Here is a 16,287-nt window from a genome sequence, read left to right on the forward strand (position 1 = left end):
AGCGAGACTCCATCTCAAAAGAACAATTTTGACTGGGTACAGTGGCTCATGCCTGTAATCCCAGCACTTTGGGAGGCCAAGGTGAGTGGATCATCTGAGGTCAGGAGTTCCAGACCAGCCTGACCAACATGGTGAAATCCCGTCTCTACTAAAAATACAAAAATTAGCTGGGGCATGGTGGCGCATGCCTGTAATCCCAGCTACTAGGGAGGCTGAGGCAGGAGAATCGCTTGAACCCAGGAGGCAGAGGATGCAGTGAATGGAGATCGTGCCATTGTACTCCAGACTGGGCAACAAGAGCAAAACTCTGTCTCAAAAAAAAAAAAAAAAAAAAAAAAAGTAAAGCTGCTAATTCAGTGGCTTACTATGAGGGCTTACTATGTGCCAGGCACCATGCTGAATATTTACCTGGTATTATCTCATTTAATCCTCAAAACACTTTTGAAATTGTATTATCTCCGTATTTTAGATGAAAAGCTGATTTTTAAAGAGATTAAACACCTTCTCCATACAAATAAGTGGTAGTGCCAGGATTTGAAGTCAGAATTGGATTAACAGACCCCAAAGGCCATGTTTTTCACCATTTTGCTGCATTGCCTTTTAAACCTGTTCCTTCTCCTGTGTCCCTTATCCCAGTGAAATAACCATCCTCTCAAGTTTCCAAATAGGTATATCCCCTAACCAGCTTGATGCAAATATTTCATGCCATTACATTCTTATGTAGAATATTTTTCTAAATCCTTTTTGTATTTTTAGTTCTTTAGTTCATCTTTTGAAACATTTGACCTTGTAATTACTAAAATGTTCTGTTTTCTTGACATTTGTTCTGTTACATATATTAATGTATTGTTCATTATTTCAATAACTTTTGAGTACTTAGCATTCTGGGGTAGGGATGAGTATACAAATAAAGCATTGAAAAAAGCTACCGCTGGAGAATCGCAAACATTAAACTGTGTGGTACAGTCTGAAAGAATAGTATAATCTAGCAGTGCTGTTCCCTTCTAGAAAGCTCAGCTCCCGTAATGTCACTGTGCCAGCCTTACTTGCCATTTTCTGAACTTTCCCTTGACACTCTCAGTTTCAAGGCTTTGCTCACACACCATTCCTTGTGCCTGAAATTTCCTTCCATCCTTGTCATCTTTTAGATGAACTCAAATTCAGCTGCTTACAAAAATTACTGCAAGGGAGCACTTTTTTTTTTTTTTTTAATGAATTCATTTGTCTCACACTGGTCTGTGACTTTTAGAGGATAGAGACTGCATCTTTTTTTTTTTTTTTTTTTTTGAGACAGGGTCTCACTCTCTCTCTGTAGCCCAGGCTTGAGCCCAGGAATTTGAGATCAGCCTGGGAAACATAGTGAGACTTCATCTCCAAAAAAATTATACTTTTAGATGGATCTAGAAACTGAGTCATAAAGAAAATTGATGTAAGGTAAAAGTCCTGACTGCATATTCAGTATTAATCTTGATATCCTCAGAGGGTGGGAATCACTGAAGAAGGTAGGTTAATGCAACTCTCTAGCTCTTGGGCCAGGAGGGAGAAGGAAGTATAGGCTTTGAGGCAGCCATTCCAAGGAAAAGGGCAAGGCTGTCAGCGGGATGTATACTAAAAGATCACTGAGAGGCAACACTTGCTAGGTAGCCCAGTTAAAATTATAACATGAATTAAATAAATCAGAGTAGGTAAGTCATTCGACTCTGAATAAAGTTGGTGGGAAAAGAGAGTAACAGGTAATCAGTTCATCAGAAGACTGAATCTTTATCTCATTTTCTGTCTCTAGGAGAGAAACCTTTCCTTTGTGAAGCCCAAGGATGTGGCCGTTCCTTTGCTGAGTATTCTAGTCTCCGAAAACATCTGGTGGTTCACTCAGGTATCAGAACCTTTGCCATTCATAGATTTTAGGAAAAGTAGACAAAAGACTAAAAGGGTTGTGGGGGTGATATAAAGACACCTAAAAAGAAACAAACTGTTCACTATAAAGATAGAAAGCTTCTCATCATCATGACGGAATCAGAAGTCTAGGCCCTTAATTCTTATAATCAAGGAGGGGGGGAACATCTAATTATTATTTTCAGCTGTGTTTCTAATACAGCCTTTTTTTGAACAGCAAATTTGACACACTGCTGGGTGCTTTATAAGTTACATGAAACATGGACGCTTCTCTTTAGGAATTGATGTTTTTATCCTTGGGGAGGATTTCACATCAGAAGAAAGTAAAAAGATTGATATAAGTTGTAGCAGCACCAGTAATATTACTGCCTTCTGAGCAGGTGTTAGTGATCCTGCTTGAGTCACCATTTTGGCAGAAACTGTGCCTTTGGCAAATAGAACCACAAACCTTATCGTTGCAGATGTGGAGAAGAGAAGAAAGGAGTAAGATTTAGCGACCCATTTTCTGTTTGGAGCCTTAAATTAATTCCCTGCAATTCTGTCAGTTTGCTCACTCTGCAGATATATCTCATCTTCTCAACCAGAAGTCAGGTACAGCCCAGGGAAAAACCTGTATCTTGTTAGAAGGACTTTTTTCCTGTAGGACATGGTGATTTACTTGGAAAACAAGACGGGGAAGGTAGTTTAAGAAGGGCCTAGAATGTCAGAAAGGAGAGTTTGTGGAGCCTACTGGAAGTACAACCTGATGAAAACTTGGCTTACTGAAGGTTAATCTGTCAGTGATGCAGAAGCTAAACCAAAATAGGAAGAGATGAGAAGACTTTTTTTCAGTCTGGTCAAGAAGTCTGCTCCAGTGTAGTGGCAGGGAGCATGGAAAGAGATCCAGTGAAAGAATCTGTTCAACTCCGCAAATGATTGGCTATAAAGTGATACGGAAATGGAGGCAGCAGGTGAGGATTATTGATTCAAGAAGCATGGTAGTGGCCGGGTGTGGTGACTCATGCCTGTAATTCCAGCACTTTGGGAGGCCGAGGTGGGTGGATCACTTGAGGTTAGGAGTTTGAGACCAGCCTGGCCAACATGGTGAAATCCTGCCGAGATCAGCCTACTAAAAAAATACAAAATTATCCGGGCGTGGCAGCACATGCCTGTAATCCCAGTTACTTGGGAAGCTGAGGCAGGAGAATTGCTTGAGCCCGGGAGGCGGAGGTTGCAGTGAGCCGAGATTGTGCCATTGCACTCCAGCCTGGGCAACAAGAGTGAAACTCCGTCTTTCAAAAAAAAAAAAAAAAAAAAAGCATGGTAGTTTCAGGAGGTTGAGGCTGCAGTGAGTTGTGATTGTGCCACTGCACTCCAGCCTGGATGACCGGGCGAGACCCTGTCTCAAAAAAAAAAAAAAAAAAAAAATGTGGTAGTGAAGATAAGGAGGGAAAGGGGGCTTTCCAGTTGTCAGGGTGACTCACATATTTATGAGGGGTTAGAAAAGTGTTGGATGATGAGTGCTAGAGGGGGTCTGTAGACTAGCCTTGTCAGTTCGTTGGAGGTGAGAAAAAAAAAAATTCCTGGCGTACAACAGCTGTTTAGAATTTGTTGATTGAGCCAATGAGAATGAATAAAAGGATTGCCAAGTAACAGTGAGTGAGGACATAGCTGAGAGTAAGTAGCATAACTTTTTTTAGTAGACATTCAGATTTTATTACGTTTTTCTGCTACTGCTGAACAATTTAAAAGCTGGACACTGGAGAAAATAGGTGATGGAGGTTAATCAGAACAGAGGCTTGCTGAGTAAGAGATGAACTCAAGGAGGAGAGGGATTCTAGAATGGAATCAGGTCATTGTTGAATGACGGGCCATGGGAAACAAGGGGAAGCCAGAACATGACAAGTGGAAAGGAGGAACTGGAAGTTACTTATGAGGAAAGCAAGCTACTGCAGCGGGAGCAAGGAAGTTGGAGATTACAATCAGGAATGGGCATTGCAGAGTTGAGCTATTAGGAGTGGAGCAGTGTTTTAATATGATGACAGGTTCTAAGCAGAGATGGCAAACTGGTATCCTGTAGGCTAGATGTGGACTTCAGGTGTGTTTTGCTTGGATTGTAGAGCATTTTTATTTTACTTTACTGTGTCAGATTATGTGAAAGATTCACCAAAGTAGAGAAGTTTTTTTTTTTTTTACATAGCAACAGTGGTGTTATACCTATCAAAATTAATAATTCCTTGGTTTTATCTTATAACCAATGTTCAGTTTTTTCTGCTTGTTTCGAAAATTTCTTTTAAAGTTGGTTTGTTTAAATCAGGATCCAACAAGATCCAATATTATACTTGGTTATTAAGTCTTTAAAACTCTAGATCTTTCTACATGGAGTTTTTGTTGTTGTTGTTGTTTTTCATAGAGTTTTTGCAAAACAGAGTTAGTTGAGTCCTATAGAATACCCCACATTCTGGATGTGTTGGTTTGCTTCCATTTATGTCATTTAACTTGTTTCCCTACATTTCCTATAAATGTAAGTAAGCTCTAAAAGCTTCAAAGTTTGGAAGTTTGGGGCAAGAATATGTGAGAGATGGTTCTGTGTGCTTCATTTTGTGTCACATCAGGAAGCTCACAGTGCTTGGTTGTCAAAATTGATCCATGGGTTCAGCTGGCCTAATCCCTATATTGTAAAGTTCCCTATGAACCTTCCACTTTCTCTTTTTTTTTTTTTTTGAGACAGTTACTACTGTGTTGCCCAGGCGAGAGTGCAGTGGCGTGATCTTGGCTCACTGCAGCCTCCACCTCCTGAGTTCAAGCAATTCTCCTGTCTCAGCCACCTGAGTAGCTGGTATTACAGGCGCATGCCACTACGCCCGACTAGTTTTTATATTTTTACTAGAGATAGGGTTTCACCATGTGACCAGGCTGGTCTTGAACTCCTGACCTCAAGTGTTCTGCCTGCCTTGGCCTCCCAAAGTGCTGGGATTAACAGGCGTGTGCCACTGCACCCAGCCAACCTTTCACCTTTTGATTTCATTCCTAAATGATGCCTGAATCCCTTATTTCATTAAGGATTGTAAAATGGTGGTTTTTCTTACTCATTTACTCTTTTCACGTTAGTTGGAATTCTTCTGTACTGTGGGACTCTGTAGTTGGACTCTTTTCCACTAATATCAAGTATAGGGCTATTTGATCATTTGCATAGCCAAGGCAGGATCAATGTGTAATTCTTTTAATTGTGAATTTTGAGAATAAGGAATTGATGCTCTAGTTACTTCTAGTATTTCATGTTTGATGCTATTTCAAATGAAATGTTTCCTTGATTTTATTTTTGAGTTGTTCATTGCTAATATGTAGAAATATAATTGAATTTTGTACATTGATCTTGCAACCTTGGTAAGTGCTTGAGTTTTAGTAGTTTCTTTTTTTTTTTCCTTCCAGCTTTTTAGTTCAGGGGTACATGTGCAGGATGTGCAGGTTTGTTACATAGGTAAAGGTGTCTTTTACCATGGTGGTTTGCTGCACAGATCATCCCATCACCTAGATATTAAGCCCAGCGTCTGTTAGCTATTCTTCCTGATGCTCTCCCCCTCCTCCTACACCCTATTTTTTCTTCTCTGTTTATTTTTTTTAGAGACAAAGTCTCACTCTATTGCCCAGGCTAGAGTGCAGTGGCACCATCATAGCTCACCGAAGCCTTTGAGCTCCTGGGAACAAGTGATCTTCCCACCTCAGCCTCCCCAATAGCTGGGACTGAGGCAGAAATTTAAAAATAAATATGCATTCATTAACTCCAAGAAAATAACAGGCAATGCAAGGGTTAAAAAGAAAAGAACAAGTTTTCCTCTGCCTAGCAAGTTCACTTCAAGGACAGTTAAAAGGTAACGCTGTTTGAGAAGCCAAGGCCAAAAGAATGGACTCCAGACACCCCCTCTTCCAGAGCAAGGTTGAAGGAAAAAAAAAAAGAGAGAAAGACAAATTCCTTTACTGTTATTCACTTCCCTGGCTTCTTAAGCATAACTGTTTTACAAATGTCTGTATTTAGCCAGTTCTTATTTTTCTTTCAATGCAGTTACAAGGCCACCAGCTATGCAAGGCCACAAGTTATGCTATGCTATAGATTATGTGACCTGTCACGATTAACTGCTTTTGTTTCACTTTTGTAAGTCTGTTTGTAAAAACCCCACTCCGTCTTTGTTTAATGCTCAGCTTTTTGGATGTGAATCCACTGAGCTGGTGCGTACATAAAATAAACAATCCTCCCGTTCTCCGTATCAGTCTTTCCAGTCCTTAATTTCCCGCAACAGGACTACAGGCTCACACCACCACATCTAGCTAATTTCTATTTTTTTTTTGTAGAAATGGAGTCTTTTTGTGTTGCCTGGGCTGGTCCTGAACTCCTGGCCTCAAGTGATATTCCCACCTTGGCCTCCCAAAGTGTTGGGATTACAGGCATGAGCCACCACACCTGGCTGAGTTTTAGTAGTTTTTAAAAAATAGATTTTTTAGTGTTTTCTACATAAAAGATCATGTCATCGGAGATTAAAGATAGTTTTGCTTCTTCCTTTCCAATCTAGGTGCCTTTAATTTCCTTTCTTTTCTTTTCTTTTTTATTTATTAATTTTTTTTGAGACATGGTCTCCCTCTGTTGCTCAGGTTGGAGTGCAGTGGCATGATCATGGCTCACGGCAGCCTCGACCTCCTGGGCTCAGGCAGTTCTTCCACATCAGCCTCCCGAGGCTGGGACTACTGGCGCATTCCCAGCTTTTTTTTTTTTTTTTTTTTTTTTGAGTCTCACTGTGTTGCCCAGGCTGGAGTGCAGTGGCACAGTCTCAGCTCACTGCAATCTCCAGCTCCCAGGTTCAAGTGATTCTTCTGCCTCAGCCTCCCAAGTACTGGGATTACAGGCATGCACCACCACGCCCAGCTAATTTTTGTATTTTTGGTAGAGACAGGTTTTCACCATGTTGACCAGGCTAGTCTGGAACTTCTGACCTCAAGTCATCTGCCCACCTTGGCCTACCAAAGTAGTGGGATTACAGGCATGAGCCACCATGCCTGGCCCCCAGCTAGTTTTTTTTTTTTCTTTTTTTTTTGAGACAGAGTCTCTCTCCGTCACCCAGGCTGGAGTGCAGTGGCCGGATCTCAGCTCACTACAAGCTCCGCCTCCCGGGTTTGCACCATTCTCCTGCCTCAGCCTCCCGAGTAGCTGGGACTACAGGCGCCCGCCACCTCGCCCGGCTAGTTTTTTGTATTTTTTAGTAGAGACGGGGTTTCACCGTGTTAGCCGGGATGGTCTCGATCTCCTGACCTTGTGATCCACCCGCCTCGGCCTCCCAAAGTGCTGGGATTACAGGCTTGAGCCACTGCGCCCAGCCCCCAGCTAGGTTTTTAAAAAATTTTTACAGAGACAGGGTCTTGCCATGTTGCCCAGGCTGGTTTCACACTCCTGAGCTCAAGCAGTCTTCCTGTCTCAGTCTTCCGGATAGGCATGAGCCACTGCACCTGGCCTTAACTTCTTTTTTTTTTTTGGAGAAAGCTCACTGCAGCCTCTGCCTCCTGGGTTCAAGAGATTCTCTTGCCTCAGCCTCCCGAGAAGCTGGAATTACACACGTGAGCCACCACACCTGGATAATTTTGTATTTTTAGTAGAGACAGGGTTTCAGCATGTTGGCCAGGCTGGTCTTGAACTCCTGACCTCAGGTAATCCGCCCATCTTGGCCTCTCAAAGTGCTGAGATTATAGGCGTGAGCCATCGCACCTGGCCTAATTTCTTTTTCTGGCTAGAACCTTCAGTACAATGTTGAATAGAAGTGGTGAGGCCCGGTGCAGTGACTCACACCTGTAATCCCAATGCTTTGGGAGGCTGAGGCAGGCAGATCATCTGAGGTCAGGAGTTCGAGACCAGCCTGGCCAACATGGTGAAACCCTGTCTCTACTAAAAATACAAAATTATCCAGATGTGGTAGCTCATGCCTGTAATCCCAGCTACTCAGGTGGCTGAGGCATGAGAATCACTTAAACCCAGGAGGCAGAGGTTGCAGTGAGCCAAGATCATACCACTGCACTCTGACCTGGGCGATAGAGCAAGACTCTGTTTAAAAAAAAAAAGTGGTGAGAGTATGCATCCTCGTCTTTTTCCTAGTCTTAGGGGAAAAGCATTTATTCTTTCATGATTAATTTTTTGTTTTTTTATTTTTTTATTTTATTTATTTATTTATTTATTTATTTATTTTTATTTTTTTTGAGGTGGAGTCTCGCTCTGTCGCCCAGGCTGGAGTGCAGTGGCGCGATCTCGGCAGACTGCAAGCTCCGCCTCCCAGGTTCCCGCCATTCTCCTGCCTCAGCCTCCCGAGTAGCTGGGACTACAGGCGCCGCCACCACGCCCGGCTAATTTTTTTGTATTTTTAGTGGAGACGGGGTTTCATTGTGTTAGCCAGGATGGTCTCGATCTCCTGACCTCGTGATCCGCCCATCTCGGCCTCCCAAAGTGCTGGGATTACAGGCTTGAGCCACCGCGCCCGGCCAATTTTTTGTTTTTTTAAGACAAAGTCTTACTCTGTTGCCCAGGCTGGAGTGCGGTGATGTGATCTTGGCTCACTGCAACCTCTGCTTCCTGGGTTCAAGCGATTGTCCTGCCTCAGTCTCCTGAGTAGTGGGGATTATAGGCGCCCGCCACCATGGCTGGCTAATTTTTTTTTTTTTAGTAGAGGTGGGGTTTCATCATGTTGGTCAGGCTGGTCTCGAACTTCTGACGTGAAATGATCCACCTGCCTCAGCCTCCCAAAGTGCTGGGATTATAGGTGTGAGCCACCGTGCCTGGTCTTTCATGATTAAATTTGATGTTAACTGTAGTTTTTTTCATAGATGCCCTTTATCAGATGAAGGAATTTACCTTCTCTTCCTAGTTTGTTGAGAATTTTTATTATGAACGAGTTTGGATCTTGTTAAGTACCTTTGTGTGTCTATTGAGATGATCTTGTTTTTGTACTGTATGCTACTAATGTTACTGCTAACAGTTGGTTTTTGGATATAAAACTAACTTTGTATTTCTAGGGTAAATCCCATTTAGTCAGGGTGTATAGTCCTATTTATATGGTGCTAGACTTGGTTTTGTCATAATTTGTTAAGAATTTTTACAACTCGCTGGATGTGGTGGCTCATGCCTGTAATCTCAGCACTTTGGGAGGCCAAGGCAGGAGGATTGCTTGGGCCTAGGAGTTCTAGACCAGCCTGGGCAGCATAGGGAGACCTGTCCTCTACAAAAAAAATCAATCAGTGAGAGAGAGGGAGGGAGAGAAGGAAGGAAGGATGAGAGAAAGGGAGAGAGAGAGGAGGAGGGCAGGAGAGTGGAAAGGGAGGAGGAAAAGGAGTCTATATGTTCATGAGGGATATTGGTCTGTAATGTTTTCTTGTGATATTTTTAGCTTTTTTATCAGGGTAATTATAGTGGCCTCCCTAGTTCAAGCGATTCTCATGCCACAGTTTCGCGAGTAGCTGGCACTACAGGCATCCACCACCATGTCTTGTTAATTTTTGCACATTTTTTAGTAGAGATGGGGTTTTGCCTTGTTAGGCCGGTCTTGAACTCTTGGCCTCCAGTGATCCACCTGCCTTGGCCTCCCAAAGTGCTGGGATTATAGGCGTGAGCCACCGTGCCTGGCCTGGTTGTTATTTTCGGAGCTTCTCATGCCGTATTTATGCTTTTGACATGACCCATTTGTGTTGCTATAGCCTCTTTGCTTTATAACACAACAACAGTTCCCAGGCTTACCTTAGACTTGGAATCAGCTATTCCTCCATGGAGTCCTAGTTCCTTATAGTTGAACCACAGTCTGGGTGCCATGTGCCCGTTGCTGTTAGGTTGTCATTGTTGGCAGGGCGCAGTGGTTTATGTCTGTAATCTCGGTACTTTGGGAGGCTGAGGTGAGCATATCACTTTAGCCCATCAGTTCAAGACCAGCCTGGGCAACTCGGTGAAGCCCTGTTTCTACAAAAAAAATACAAAAATTACCTGGGTGTGGTGGCATGCACCTGTAATCCCAGCTACTTGGGGGGCTGAGGCATGAGGATCGCTTGAACCTAGGAGGTGGAGACTGCAGTGAGCCAAGATGCACCACTGCACTCCAGCCTGGGAAACAAAGCGAGACTGCATCTCAAAGAAAAAAAGAAGGTTGTTACTGTTTCTAGAACTTTTTGGTGGAAAGAACTAGAGAAGACATATTTTTGAAAATAAAATAATTGGTTCATATTGATAATTCCAATTTAAATTTTCACATTAAACAATTTTCAGGGAATTTTTTTGTACTTTATATTTTTTTCTCTTACACTGAAAATCTTGGTTCCTAACATTAATGCAATATTGTTTCAAAATGATAATACCAATATTATCAATTTGTCTACAGAATGAAGTTTAAGACTCTTGGAGCTGTATTTTTCTTAGAATAATACTATGTTTAAATACCTTTTAAATCATTGTTTTAATATATCGCCAGCCTGATATATAGATTTGCTTCAGTTTCTTTTTGAAGTCTTTTTAATATGTAGAGTCAAAGCTAGATGCATTCAAAAAGCCTTGATTATAGGTGTGTCACTTTACCATGTTCCCTCCCTCCTCCTCTTATAGATATAACCACTTTTTATTTCCTATTTGGTTTACTTTTCCAATGGTTCTTTTTGCATATACAAGCAAATGCAGGTTATTTTTTGTATTTCCCTCCCTTTTCATCCATACATTTTTTAAGTTGAGATATAGTTCACATACCATAAGATTCATCTCGGCCGGGCGCGGTGGCTCAAGCCTGTAATCCCAGCACTTTGGGAGGCTGAGGCGGGTGAATCACCTGAGGTCAGGAGTTCAAAACCAGCCTGGCCAACATGGTGAAATCCTATCTCTACTAAAAATACAAAAAGTAGCTGGGTGTGGTGGTGTGTGCCTGTAATCCCAACTACGCACAAGGCGGAGGCACAAGAATCAACTTGAACCCGGGAGGCGGAGGTTGCAGTGAACTAAGATCATGCCACTGCACTCCAGCCCGGGTGACAGAGTGAGACTCTGTCTAAAATATAAAAAGAAGACAAGTGTGCAGCTAAGTGATTTTTAGTAGTAATGTAATTATCCCTTGTTATCTGTGGTGTATAGGTTCCAGGACCCCAGCAGATATCAAAATCCACAAATAACCCAAGTCTCTTAACATAAAATGGCATGGTATTTGCATATAACCTACACATATCCTCCCATATGCTTTAAATCATCTCTAGATTACTGATGGTACCTAATACAACGTAAATGCTATGTGAATAGTTATGCCATATTGGTTTTTTATTTGTATTTTTTATTACTATATTGTTATTTTTTATTTATTTATTTTTTTAGATGGAGTCTTGCTCTTGCCCAGGCCGGAGTGCAGTGGCCCATGATCTCGGCTCAATGAAACCTCCACCTCCTGGGTTCAAGTGATTTTCCTGCCTCAGCCTCCCAAGTAGCTGGGATTACAGGCACGTGCCTGGCTAATTTTTGTATTTTTAGTAGAGACAGGGTTTCACCATGTTGGCCAGGTCTTGAACTCCTGACCTCAAGTGATCTACCTGCCTTGGCCTCCCAAAGTACTAGGATTACAGGCATGAGCCACCACACCTGGCCTGTTATTTTTTATTTTTATTTTTTCTGAATTTTTTTTATCTGCTTGGTTCAATCAGTGGATGTGTATAGCCAACTATATATTCATATATTCATAGTTTTATAGTTTTCTCTACTGTCCAACTCCATAACATTTCATCATCCCAAAAAGGATCCCCATATCCAGGAGATGATTAAAAAAAGAAAAAGAATTCCCATTATAAGTATCATTGCCCATTTCTCTCTTCCTCCAGCCCCTGGCAACCATTAATCTGCTTTCTGTCTCTGGATTGATTTGCCTGTTCTGGACATTTCATGACTTTTTCTTTTTTTTTTTTTTTTTGAGACGGAGTCTTGCTGTCTCCCAGGCTGGAGTGCAGTGGTGCGATCTTGGCGCACTGCAAGCTCCACCTCCCAAGTTCACGCCATTCTCCTGCGTCAGCCTCCCAAATAGCTGGGGACTACAGGCGCCGGCCACCATGCCCAGCTAATTTTTTGTATTTTTAGTAGAGATGGGGTTTCACCGTGTCAGCCAGGATGGTCTCGATCTCCTGACGTCGTGATCCCCCGACCTTGGCCTCCCAAAGTGCTGGGATTACAGGAGTGAGCCACTGCGCCTGGCCTTTTTTTTTTTTTTTTTTTTTTTTGATGGAGTCTCGCTCCGTGGCTCAGGCTGGAGTGCCGTGGCATGATCTTGGCTCACTGCAACTTCCACCTCCTGGGTTCCAGCAATTCTCCTGCCTCAACCTCTGAAGCAGCTGGGATTACATGTGTCCGCCACCACGCCTAGCTAATTTTTGTAGAGATGCGGTTTCACCATGTAGGCCGGGCTGGTCTTGACCTCCTGACCTCAAGTAATCTGCCTGCGCGGCCTCCCAAAGTGCTGGGATTACATGTGTGAACCACTGCGCCTGGCCAAAATAAATTTATTTATTTTATTTATTTTAGATTCAGGGGGTACATGTGCAGGTTTGTTACAAGGGTATATTGCATTTGGGCTACTAATGATCCTGTTGACCAAGCAGTGAACATAATACCCAATAGGTAGTTTTTCAGCCCTTGCCCCATAGCTGCTTTTGGAATCCCCAGTGTTTATTGTTCCCATCTTTGTGTCCATAAGTACCCAGTGTTTAGCTCCCACTTACAACTGAGAACATGTGGTGTTTGATTTTCTGTTTCTATGTTAATTTGCTTAGGATAATGGCCTCCAGCTGCATCCATGTTGCTGCAGAGGACATGATTTTATTCTTTTTTATGGCTGCACAGTATTCCATGGTGTGTATGTGCCACATTTTCCTTATCTGATCTACCACTGATGGGCACCTGGGTTGATTCCATGTCTTTGCTGTTGTGAATAGTGCTGCAGTGAACATGTGAGGGCAGGTGTCTTTTTAGTAGAGCAGTTTATTTTCCTTTGGGTAGATAGTAATGGGATTGCTGGTTCAAATGGTGACTCAGTTTTTAGTTTTAAGGTTTGTAATATTCTACCCTGTTTCTATTGTATAGCTTTTTTTTTTTTTTTTTTTTTTTTGCTATGCAGGACTATTGCAGTATCTATAGCTTTTTAGTCAGTCTCTGTGATGAATATTTACGTTGTTTCCAGTATTTAGCCATTTAAAATAATGTTGCAGTGATGAATAACCTTGTGCATAGAGTATTTCACATTTTGCCACTATAATTTTGGGATATATTCCTAGAAGTGGGATTCCAAGGTCAAAGGGCAAGTGCATCTACAGTTTTTCTAGATGTGGTCAGATTCCCCCAAAGAGGTTTTTGTATTTTGCATTCCCAGCAAAATACAATCAGCAATGAAGATTGCTGTACCATGTGTTTATCAATTGTGAATTTGTTCCTAGCATTTAGAAATTGGGAGATTCTACTTAAAAATCCTTATTTAAAAAAAAAATCAGAACCTGGCTGTGCTAGGCCTTAATCTACCTATGGCAACAGCTGGCTAGAGCTGAATAATAGCTGCCCCTTTTCTAGGTACTCTCTAGGTTACTGTGGCCTCCACTGGGCGATTTTACTTTCGCTACCTATCAGTCCCCTATAGACAGGAGTTTTTGACCTCTGCTCTAAGTATGGTTGTCTGGGTAGGTAGAATGGAGACAGAGAGTCTGGGACTTGAAGACATAGAGGACAATTTAGATTATTATGTTAGAAGAGCCACCAGTGTGAATGTTGACCCTAAAGAGGGTGGCGGGGAATATGTCAAGGGGATATTAGGAACCCAGGATTGGAATCCTTGAGGAAAGCACATATCCTAGAGGTCCATGGACGACTATCTGAAAAAGAAGGCCTATTTTTTGTGGTTGCCATGGTCCTATACCAAAGAGGTTTTGTGAAGGCAGCATTACAGTGAGTCTGGAAAGGACCAGGGGCTGGGAGCAGGGAGTGTGCTAAAGCCCTCCTGGTGTACTCTTCCTGCCTTCCCCCATATGCTGAAGTTTGAGAGGCTGGGAAGGTGGGGAATGGGAAAAGGAGCTGCTGCTTATGTTGAGTTTAACATTCTTTGGGTTTCTCCATCTAGGTCTTGAGTTCATTCTCTTCCTGTCCTTTTGGCTTCCCTGTTTTTTTTTTTTTTTTTTTTTTTTGAGACGGAGTCTCGCTCTGTTGCCCAGGCTGGAGTGCAGTGGCCGGATCTCAGCTCACTGCAAGCTCCGCCTCCCAGGTTTATGCCATTCTCCTGCCTCAGCCTCCCGAGTAGCTGGGACTACAGGCGCCCGCCACGTCGCCCGGCTAGTTTGGTTTTTTTTTTTTTTTTGTATTTTTTAGTAGAGACGGGGTTTCACCGTGTTAGCCAGGATGGTCTCGATCTCCTGACCTCGTGATCCACCTGTCTCGGCCTCCCAAAGTGCTGGGATTACAGGCTTGAGCCACCGCGCCCGGCCGTTGGCTTCCCTGTTTAACCTGGTCCCTGTTTCAGGAGAAAAGCCTCATCAGTGCCAAGTCTGTGGGAAGACCTTCTCTCAGAGTGGAAGCAGGAATGTGCATATGAGAAAGCATCACTTGCAGCTGGGAGCAGCTGGGAGTCAAGAGCAGGAGCAAACTGGTGAGGAGGGTGGGCAGAGTGGAGGGCTATACCTTCTAGGGTTCAAAGAGCCAAATCACTGTCTTGCCTGGTTATCTGGAAATTTTCTGATTCTGTTTTAGGTAGATAGACCTGGTCTCATTTGATGGGCTGATGGTTTCCAAACATAGCTGTACAGTAGAATCATCTGCAACCTTTTAAAATTTGTATACTTTTTGTTGCTTTTCCCCCCACCAATAAAACAAAGCAATCTGATAAATGAGATAATTTGCAAGATCCCAGAATCTGTAGTTTTAAAAGTTCCCCTAGTGATTTTGATGGTAACTAGTGCTGATCCATGAACTAGCATTTGAGTAACACAGTGATAAAAGATTTCTGCATGGCAAGAGTTTAAGCTTTTTTATTTTTTTAGATGGAGTCTCGCTCTGTCACCCACGCTGGAGTGCAGTGGCGCCATCTCGACTCACTGCAACTTCTGCCTCCTGGGTTCAAGCAGTTCGCCTGCCTCAGCCTCCTGAGTAGCTGGGATTATAGGCAGGTGCCACCACACCTGGCTGATTTTTGCATTTTTGTAGAGATGGGTTTTCACCATGTTGGCCAGGCTGGAAGCGTATTTTACTTACCAGTCATGACTACCTTTTTGCCCTGTCTGAAATTTGATAACTCTTTTTAATTCTTATTCCTTTGCCATATCTTTCCTTAATTATTCCAAATATTCCTTTCTAAAGATCCACCTATCCTGTTTCATACGCTAATTCTTCAGATGCTGAACACAAGCAAGGATCATTATCTTCTAAGGCTTACTCTTTCCCTTCTAGGTTTATTCTTGTTTCTCGAAAGTAGGTGAAATAGGTGGCATCCCATCTATAGGTTAACTTCTAGTAATGAAAGAGAAGGCCAGCTTCCTGTTGAAAGAAAATGAGGACCAGGCACAGCCTTGATTGCTGTATGTCTCTCACAACCTATTCTCTGTGCAGCTGAGCCACTAATGGGCAGTAGTTTGCTTGAAGAGGCTTCAGTACCCGGTAAAAACCTGGTGTCTATGAATTCCCAGCCCAGCCTTGGTGGAGAGTCCTTGAACCTACCAAATACCAATTCTATCCTGGGAGTTGATGATGGTAAGACTTCCAACTCTGCTTTTTTTGGGAAAAATGGACTGCAACTAGGGGCTAAGGAACGGGGTGTCTCCACAATGTATGTTTAAATTTCATTTCTTATGAGTAGCTGTGGTATGAGTAACATTTGTGTTCTTTTTTTCTGGGGTGGATTAGTGAATCTGTTTTAAAAAAATTTTTTTTCATTGAAGATAATATAATAAAAGAATAAAAAGAAAAAAATTCTTAAGAAAAAATTATTCATAATCCTAGCATCCTTAGCCCAACTATTTCTATCTTTCCTATTGCAGTTATGGAAGAACTTAACTTTTAAAACATTTAAACAGAACATAACCAGGTTTTACAGAGGAGATATAAAGCAATTTCTCCATACCTTCAAAAGCCATATCTTCTGGAGAAAAGAAAGGGCTCTCTAGGAAACACTTGCTCCTCTCTGGTATAGAAATTTCACCCAAGTTACACAGGCCAGGCCCTCTTCTCTGAAAAACTTAACAGGTGAGGTCAGCATGCATTTATTCAGTGCCTACTGTGTGCCTGGCACCATGGGAAAGACAAAAGTAGAAGATAGGAACCTTAAAATCCAGTTGAGAACTGAAAGCTTACATATATATGGGAAAGAACATTGAGAGATAAAAAATAGTATATAAGCCAACATTAAA

At 42.4% G+C, this 16,287-nt stretch overlaps 1 protein-coding gene across 12 annotated transcripts in view; it reads left to right on the forward strand.

Moving 5' to 3' along the window:
• The window catches only part of ZNF410 (zinc finger protein 410), a 45,523-nt gene that overhangs the window by 22,170 nt on the left and 7,066 nt on the right, over positions 1 to 16,287 (forward strand). For 10 of the 12 annotated variants that reach the window (XM_077941451.1, XM_077941454.1, XM_077941450.1 and 7 more), the window contains 3 exons: positions 1,784 to 1,873; positions 14,409 to 14,534; positions 15,491 to 15,631. In XM_077941451.1, the coding sequence (XP_077797577.1) occupies positions 1,784 to 1,873; positions 14,409 to 14,534; positions 15,491 to 15,631 (357 nt within the window). Of the gene's footprint in view, positions 1 to 1,783; positions 1,874 to 14,012; positions 14,535 to 15,490; positions 16,124 to 16,287 lie in introns of all 12 variants that reach the window. The other 2 variants (XR_013396455.1, XR_013396454.1) reach the window with 2 other exon arrangements.

Source organism: Macaca mulatta, chromosome 7 (assembly GCF_049350105.2).
Source record: "Macaca mulatta isolate MMU2019108-1 chromosome 7, T2T-MMU8v2.0, whole genome shotgun sequence".
NCBI lineage: Eukaryota > Metazoa > Chordata > Mammalia > Primates > Cercopithecidae > Macaca > Macaca mulatta.